General features: G+C 44.6%; 1 protein-coding gene across 1 annotated transcript; it reads left to right on the top strand.

Moving 5' to 3' along the window:
• Positions 1-411: 411 nt before the first annotated feature.
• CCN3 (cellular communication network factor 3) lies at positions 412-8,009 on the top strand. The gene is made up of 5 exons (XM_007946849.1): positions 412-495; positions 627-852; positions 1,916-2,167; positions 4,290-4,504; positions 7,713-8,009. The coding sequence occupies exons 1-5, from the start codon at positions 412-414 to the stop codon at positions 8,007-8,009; spliced, it is 1,074 nt and encodes a 357-aa protein (XP_007945040.1).
• The last annotated feature ends 1,007 nt before the right edge of the window (positions 8,010-9,016 follow it).

The following is a 9,016-nucleotide window of genomic DNA, read 5'->3' as shown; positions in this document are numbered from 1 at the left end:
GCGATATCTTTGTCCTGGGGGAAGGCAAAGCCGCTTCCAGGAGGAAACGGGCGTTTCCTTCCCACGCGCTCGAGCGGGCCCTGGGGCTCGGCCCCGGGACTCCACCCAGCCCCTCCCGGAGCTCTGGGAAAAGCCAGTCGCCACACACAGGCACACACAGGCCCCGGCGCCGCGCCCTAAGGAGAGCAGCACCCACGGCCAATTGCCATGGCAACCCCGGGGCTTGTTCCACTTCCCCACCCAGCCGATCCCCCTCCTCCCGACGCCGCAGCCAACCGGCTTGTGCGCGTCCCTAGAGCGCTCTATAAAACTTGCGCGGACAGAGTGGCGACTAGGAACCCGGGGACGACGGGCAGCGACACGAAAGCTTAGAAAGTCATTTCAGTAAGAGCGGCAGGAAAACTCCCGAGCATGCAGAGCGGGCAGAGCCTGGGCCTCCGCCTGCGAAAGCAGCGCCTCTGCCTGGTCTTCTTGCTGCTGCACCTCCTGGGCCAGGTAAGTGGCGCGCACCTAAGGCGCCCTGGTTACTTCGCCCGCCCTGGGCGGCCCCTGCTCGATCCCTGGGCTCGTCGGCCCTCACCTGTCCCGACTGAGGGGTTTCTCCTTCTTCTCTCGCCCGCCCCCAGGTCACTTTGGCTGAGCACTGCCCCTCACCCTGCCCGGGCCGGTGCCCCGCGACGCCGCCGTCCTGCGCCCCCGGGGTCCCCGCGGTGCTGGACGGCTGCTCCTGCTGCCTGGTGTGCGCCCGCCAGCGCGGCGAGAGCTGCTCCGAGCTGGAGCCGTGCGAGGAGAGCAGCGGCCTCTACTGCGACCGCAGCGCCGACCCTCGCGCCAAAAGTGGCATCTGCATGGGTAATCCAGCCCCCTGGACGCTTGACCTCCTCTCCCCGGCCGGCTGCAGCTGCCGCTCTTGTCTGTCCTCTATCCCCCACTTCCCAGAGAGTGCTGAGCAATAACACTTAGGATGATGCAGTAGGTGATGTTGATGAAGCCAGGCACGGTCTGGGGGCGCTTAGGGCTTTGGGGAATGCCAGGAGCCAGAGAGGAAACCTGCCCAAGGAGGTGAGAAGCCATCCTCACTTGCTTCCCTAGAGAAGAACCTAGATAGATGCGGAGCAAAGCCGAGTGAAGGGCCAGTGAAGTCATTTCCTTTGGACATTTCCAGGGACACACTTGGGGGTGATGGAAATGTGGGCTTAGTCATACCCCACAGCACACAACTGCAGTCCAGCAGCTTGTTTTCACACCTGTAATGTTGTCTTTGAGCCAAAGCAGCCCCTAGTCTCCTAGGACAACTGTGTAATGCTTGTCCAAGTGGCAGTGAGTAAAATGAAAGGTAGACGACTGGCCGGTCCAGGCTCATGAAACGTAAGTGATGAGGTCAGTTTTCCACCTGGTTTACCATCTGTGGCATGAAGCTGTCCCTGCCTCTCTGCATACAGGGCTTGGAAAAGCCCTTTACTTTTTAATCTAAGGCAGTGATGATTTACTCTGCTTGAATGCCAAGGAAACCCAATGCCCTTCCCAATTTGGCCACTTAACCTGTTTGAAGAATATGAAGTGCATTTATTTTTTCCTTTTTAATTCAAGCTTCTGGAGTAGAAGGACCTTCAAAGTTTCTTGCAAAATGACTTGGTTACTGGCAGCTATAGTTACATGGCCTTGTGTGTATCACTTCATCACCTGTAAAATGAGAACCCGGTCAGGATGGTCTTGAAGGTTTCTTCTTGTTCCAAAGAACCTGCATGAATCTATCTCTCTTCTAGAGATGGATAGGAAACCAGATCACAGGAACTAGAAAAGAACACCACAGGGACTGAACATTTCTGTTAAATCTTACCTAACTTTTCCCATGCATCCTATCCTGTTTTTCTTCCTGCCCTTTCTTCTGTCCTCTGCTTTCCCAATATCCTAGTGCTAGAAGGAGACAACTGTGTATTCGATGGAGTCATTTACCGCAGTGGAGAGACCTTCCAGCCGAGTTGCAAATACCAGTGCACCTGCAGAGATGGGCAGATTGGCTGTGTGCCCCGCTGCAACCACGACCTGCTCCTGCCCCGGCCTGACTGCCCAGCTCCAAGAAAAGTTGAGGTGCCCGGGGAGTGCTGTGAAAAATGGATCTGTGACCCCGATGATGAGGGGGGATTGGGAGGCCTCGCCCTACCAGGTGAGAAGTTCCATGGACCTGGGAATGGTCACAGCACAGGACCTTCACCTGCAGGCTAAAATGTAGGCAGGAAGCATGAGGGCCATTTTGGATTTGAGTGAGAAAACTGGCCTTGGTTGTTGGCCATTCAGTTGTAGAATGCACATTGCTCACTGGGAACAAACCCATAGTATCTTTTAATCCAATAAGTTACTGAAGTACACACACAAGTTCTTCGAAAGTTTTCGTTGTTATTAGTTGCTGTCCAGTTGCTGGGACTCATGGCAACCTTATGTATAAGAGAATGAAACACTGCCTGGTGCTACATCCTCCTCCTTAGGGTCGGTGTGTTTGAGTTCATTGATTTGGCTATTTCTTCTAAAGACAACTTGCCTTTGAGCAGTGAAACTGAATCTGCCTTATTGAATGACCACGGTTTGTTTTTTTCATTAACCTGACTTGACTCATATGAATATTACAAAAATAACAGTAAAGACTACACTTTAATTTGTGGACTGCTTATACTACCCATGTCCTCTCAAAACCAGCCCCCTGAAGAATGTTCCTCATCCCTGGACAGGTATCACAGAGAAATGTCACTTCTCCTATGCTGCAGAAAAGGGTCAAGTGTTTTTGTTTTATATTATAAAGGAAATATTTTTTTGGGAAAAAACAAACCCTTAGGAGTTGATCTATCATTTAGAAGCCATTGACCTGCCAGCTCATTTACCTTGTCAGTATAGTGAGTTCAGTGCCTGGGCAGCACGAACAGTTGAACATCCAGCTATTAACCAAAAGGTTGGTGGTTAGAATCCACCCAGAGGTGCCTCTGAAGAAAGGCCTGGTGATTGGCTCGAAGATCACAGCCCTTGAAAACCAAGAGCACAGTTATGCTCTGATTCGCATGGGGTCACCATGAGTCGGAACTGACTCCAGGGCAACTGGATTGTTTTTCAGTCTTTTGGTTATGTGAGTTTTATAGAATTTCTGCTATCCAAAGTTATCAGGCAGGCCTTACAGATAGGGAAAACTATTCCTTGTGGATGGGGAGATAGTCCCAAGCCATGTGTGTTGTCACAACAGCACTTTTAGTAATCAAAATCCAAGTCTCTGTATCCCGTGGCCAAAACAACTACTTTCACCTCCCAAAAGCAAAGTGTGGCTTTCACCAATATTTGAACAGGCATATCTGTCTGACTCAACCATTGGTCTCCAACCTGGATTATAGTGTGCTTGAGAAATAATTGCTGATTAATAAATGAATGGTAATCTGTGAATTCATTTCAGTGTTTCTAAAGGCATAGTGGAAATACTACATTTGCCATTATTATTAATTTAATAATTAATAATTATTAATTTAATAAGATTAAAATATTACTATCTGCATTAATGTAGAAAATTATATACTGAAAACACTAGTTTAAAGGCCAGTTTTTGACGCTCTAGTGTCCTCTGTTCTTAAAACCACTAAACTTCTTAAAGACAAGTTCTTATAAGCTTCTTAATGATACATGGAACAGTCACTGTATAGAGATTTCTTGAAGGCCTACAGTGTGTCAGTATGTGCCCCCTGTTGCTGTTGTTGTTAATTGCTGTCAAGTCAGCTCTCACTCACGGTGGCCCCATGAAAAGAGAACAAAACACTGCCCAGTTCTGCACCAGCTCATGATGATTCATATGCTCAAATCCATTGTTGAAGCCACTGGGTATTTTGAGTGCCTTCCAACATGGAAGGCTCATCTTCCAGCACTATATTGGGCAATATGCTTTTGGGATTCATAGTTTTCATTGGCTAATTTTCAGAAGTACATCACCAGGTCTTTCTTTCCAGTCTATCTTAGTTTAGAAGCTCTTCTGAAGCCTGTCCACCATGAGTGACCCCACTGGTCTGTGGAATACTGGTGGCATAACTTCCAGCATCTTAACAACACTAAAGCCACCACAGTGGGACAAACTGGCAGACAGAGGTTGGCCACTTTTTAGGGGTTAATAAATAAAGAGACATCGATCTGCACCCTGGCAGCACCAGAGTTTAGTAGATGAACAATTAGATAAGACTCTCTTTCTAGTGATGATTAAAAGGACCACTTTGTGATTTCTATGTTTTATTCAAGATGGCTGTCTTAATTTATATATCCCATAGCCTATAGACCAGAAGCCACCCTAGGAGTTGAAGTCTCTGACTCGAGTATCAACTGCATTGAACAGACTACAGAATGGAGTGCATGTTCCAGGAGCTGCGGCATGGGCTTCTCCACTCGTGTCACCAACAGGAATCAGCAATGTGAGATGGTTAAGCAGACTCAACTGTGCATGGTGCGGCCCTGTGAACAAGATCCTGAGCAACCAACAGATAAGGTAGGAAGCCCGGAGAAGCCCACCATCACACAGGGCATGGTCTTGCGTCATTGGAGCCTGGGCTTCAGAAAGTCACTGTGACTTTTTTCAGAGGTCAACTGTAGCTGGGAGTTCACCCCAGAAAGAAGGCAGAGGGTTTTCGGATCCAACCTGAGCAAATTCACACCTTGTTTTCTCTTTAATGTATTGAAATGTGCCAAATAACTCATTCACACATTGTTTTCTCTTTAATGTATTGAAAGGTGCCAAATAACTCACAGCTATTCCTTAAGTCAAGAGAGAGGATCCATATACTATAGTACTTTACCCAGTTCACAACTCTCTGGCAATCCCCATTCCATTCCTGGAGAAAATTGGCTGCAAAGTCACTAAGGATAAATGATTTTAGAAGGTTCAGTTCTGACCTGAGTTTCCCTCACCCCTCAGGGTTCAATCTGTAGAAAGCAACAGTGTCTAGTCCATGTCTGTCTGACTCAACCATTGGTCTCCAACCTGGTTTATAGTGTTCTTGGGAAATGATTGCTGATGAATAAATGAATGGTAATCTGTGAATTCATTTCAGTATTTTTAAAGGCATAGTGGAAATACTACATTTGCCAGTATAAAGCAATATGGGCCAAATGAAACAGCATGTTTCTTTCCTTGTTAGCTGGAATTATATCAACTCTGTATTAACACTAAGTATAAGGCATGCAGATCAGAAGCTCTGATTGGTTCTTGATGACATCACAGACCTTGTTACCAGAACCCTATGTCAGATAAATGCAACACCCAAATTGAACTGTTATATGTACCCTTATACGAGCCTAAGGCCAAAATAAAACAGTCCCTAGAAGTGAAGGGTTTACATATCTCTAGACTGAGGCAATGTCATCTAATGCTTAAGGGTGCAAACTCTGGAGCCAGACAGGCTGACTTCAAATCCTGGCTTTCCATGTGGACTGGATGGTTGTTCTTGGGCAACATTCTTAAGCTCTCAGCCTCAATTCCATCCCCTGTGTAAAAGGCCTATTGATAGTACCTACCAACTCAGCAGCACCTAACAACGACAACAACAACAACTTCAAGGATGTCATGAGGATTAAATGGAATAAATTTGCAAAGTGCTGGGCATGTGCAAGCACTTATTGACCCTACCCAGCATTGCTTAAAATTTCTATTTATTAGTAAAATAAAAGGGGCTTCTAGTACTTGCACTTTTAGATGACTGCTTAGCTGTAAAACTTTTGGAGGTCTATCCTAACTATACTTCTTCTGTATGCAGAAACACCTTGTCCCTAAATTTATACCCTAAAGGCTGCACCTCCCCACACTTAGGGGACTTACACATGTAACACAGTTCACTTGTACAAGCAGTCATATACACACGCTTCTCGACATACATGGACACCCACAGACTTGTTGGCCTTGTGCCTTTTTGTGGTGTTTGCTAGAATATAAGCTGAACATTAAATATGAAAACAAAGAAACAAGAACCCCTTCAATATTTTTTAACTTGTTTATTAAATCAAGTTTTTCCTTCTCATGCCTCTAAAATGTGGTTTTGTTTTTTTTCTATTATTCTTTCCTTGTAGTTTGCACCCAGTGTAATATTGGAAAATACTGCATTTTATGTATTTATTTGTAGTATGTGGAACCCAGGGAAGTAAGAGGAAAATAGTCATTCTTCCTTACCTCCAGGAAATTCTTATAATCTGGGACAGTGGTTCTCACAGTGTGGTCCCCAGACCAGAAGTATCACTGAAGAACTTGTTAGAAATGAAAATTCTTATTGCCCACACTGAATCAGAAGCTCTGGGTGTAGGGCCCAGCAATCTGTTTACTTATTTATTTTTAACCAAGCCTGTAGATGATTCTAATGGACACTAAAGTTTGAGAACCACTTCTACAAGAGAATTCTAATTCTAATCATCCCTACAAGTTATGGGCTGTGCCTGGGAAGATGAAGGACAGTGGAGAATTGTGGCAATTTAGTAGATGAAGAAACACACAGTTATTTCCTTCCCGAATTATCAATATTGGATTTCCTCATTAACCATTATTAGTAGAATCTTGAATAAATTCTATACTTTCTTTGCCTTCATGGAGAATAACCTTAATTCCCACTGTCTTGGAATTTCCTGTGGTCATAGCTTGAGTTTTACAGTCAAACAAATTCACATAGTAAAGTTTTCTGATCCTTTTAGCCTTTTGAGCTTCTTTTTCTTCATTTATAAAATGTGGGCAGTCGTACCATCCATTGCACTAAGATGCCCCTCCTATGTGCCCCTCTTTGTACCTCTGACCTCACACTCACTGCTTAGTGTCATGATCTGCTTGTATTTCCTCTTACCCCACTAAATCTGCATGATTTCAGAACAGGGATTTTGCTTTCTTTTATCTTCAGCACCTGGTACTGGGCCCCCGCATGGTAATTGTTCTTGCATGAGTGAAGGTTGTTAATAAGGATTAAGTGGGTTCACATCAGAAAGTGTTTGAAGCAATGTAGGCTTGCAACAATGCCAGGCATATTCCCTTTCTCTGTATAACACCTAAGAATACACTGGGCTAAAAATAACACCAAAGCCTGTTAGAGTAGTTTTAAAAAATGATAGTTTTCTTATCATACATACACCTTCACCTTCATGCTTGTCACCTCAAGGTCAAAAGAAAGTTGTGGCACTACTACTTAATGTGGTCACAGTAGGTATGTTGTTCACATTCCAGCCAGAAAAGAGAACAGATACAAGAAGCAAAAGAGGGCTTGTGGGGAAGACAAAGGATTTCCAAGAATCCCATAGATTATGTTTCATAGCCCATACTTTGTCACAAGGCCATTCCAAGCTCCCATCTATTATAGGAAAATAAATACTTTTAACTGAGCACATGTCCCAAACAAAGTTTACATTCTGTTGACAAAGAAGAGGAGCAGGGGCTCTTGGACAGGCAGCTAGCAGGCTATTGTATACTCCTTAAAAGATTCCTCAAGGAACTCTGGTGGCATAGTGGGTATGGCGTTTGGCTGCTAACTAGAAGTTGGCAGTTCAAACCCACCAGCTGCTCCTTGGGAGAAGGATGAGGCAATCTACTTCCATAAAGATTTATAACCTTGGAAACCCAATGGGGCTCTCTATGAGCCAGAATCAACCCAATGGCAGTGGCTGGGTTAAAATGATTCCTCAGAGGAATGGTACCCATTCCAGGCATGACTCCTGTTCTTCTGTCTTAGAAAGGAAAAAAGTGCCTCCGCACCAAGAAGTCACTCAAAGCCATCCACCTACAGTTCAAGAATTGCACCAGCCTACATACCTACAAGCCCAAGTTCTGTGGGGTCTGCAGCGATGGCCGGTGCTGTACCCCACACAACACCAAAACCATCCAGGTAGAGTTCCAGTGCTCCCCAGGGCAAATTGTCAAGAAACCAGTGATGGTCATCGGAACCTGTGCCTGTCACACCAACTGTCCTCAGAACAATGAGGCCTTCCTCCAGGAGCTGGAGCCCAATGCCAGTAGTGGAGAAATATAATAATTGTCCTGGAGAAGCTCACCTACAGAGGCCAAGTATAGCTACTGCATGACCCACCACCAAGTGAATATAAGAAAAATAATGAGTAATTATTTCACCCCTGAGTCCTGTGTATCATATTTTCAACAGTCATGTCAGGTCATTTATACCAGCTTTGTTGTGTTGTTTTTCTGATCAAAGATATGATTAACTAAACTTTGAATGAAGGTAAGCTCAGGATATGGCTTAGGGATGATTACTTTTCGGTGGTGCTTTTTACAGATGCAAATGTCTATGAATTTATGAAATTATATATGTTTTACTTATAGAATATATCACATTACCTTCATCTTATATTGTGTAGACTAGTGCAGCTTCTCGAAGGCACCTAACAACAGTAGCAGTGCCATTCCAAGAAAATGTCACTGTAATGAATGACACAGGGGAGTCCAAGATTTGAGGGTTCTTGGTTGAGATCCCATTATGGGGTCTTCAACTCTGAACTTTCCAGTTCAACATCTGAGGTAATGTAGAGCTCTTCAAGTTGAAATCCAGAGACTAGTCTGTGTCTTTTTGTACACTAGGAATTATACTGTATCTACAGTAATGAAATGTTTGTTGATTAAGTGGACTGGTGTCAAAACCTACAAAACTAACTCCCTTCCAGTAGAGCGAGGGTAATAAAACTCTCCTTCATGCAGAGATGACTAGGCCTAGCATTTGTCTGTCCTGGAGGCTGCTGAGGCCACTTGCTTTTGAATCCAGAAAAAGCAGAGCATACCAGCGGGAATCCTCTTGTGTTACTGACAAGAAAACTGAGGCCCAAACTGAAAACTGAAATGAATCAAAGTCTTAACCCCTCATGACTTTCAAATGTGCTTTTAGTGGTTTTGAATAAGAACAAAATCGGTTATTGGGATGCAGCTACCACAGATTTTATGGGAGCTTAGAATCATCATGATGTGCCCCAAATTTATCTTTGGACCATAATTATGAAAACTCACAAACAAGATATATGTGTTCAGAAA

The sequence above is a fragment of the Orycteropus afer genome, unplaced genomic scaffold (assembly GCF_000298275.1).
Source record: "Orycteropus afer afer isolate SDZICR_OR568_19922 unplaced genomic scaffold, OryAfe1.0 scaffold00173, whole genome shotgun sequence".
Classification (NCBI taxonomy): Eukaryota; Metazoa; Chordata; class Mammalia; order Tubulidentata; family Orycteropodidae; genus Orycteropus; species Orycteropus afer.
The sequence above is the reverse complement of the archived record's forward strand: the minus strand, read 5'-3'. Positions and strand labels throughout refer to the sequence as shown.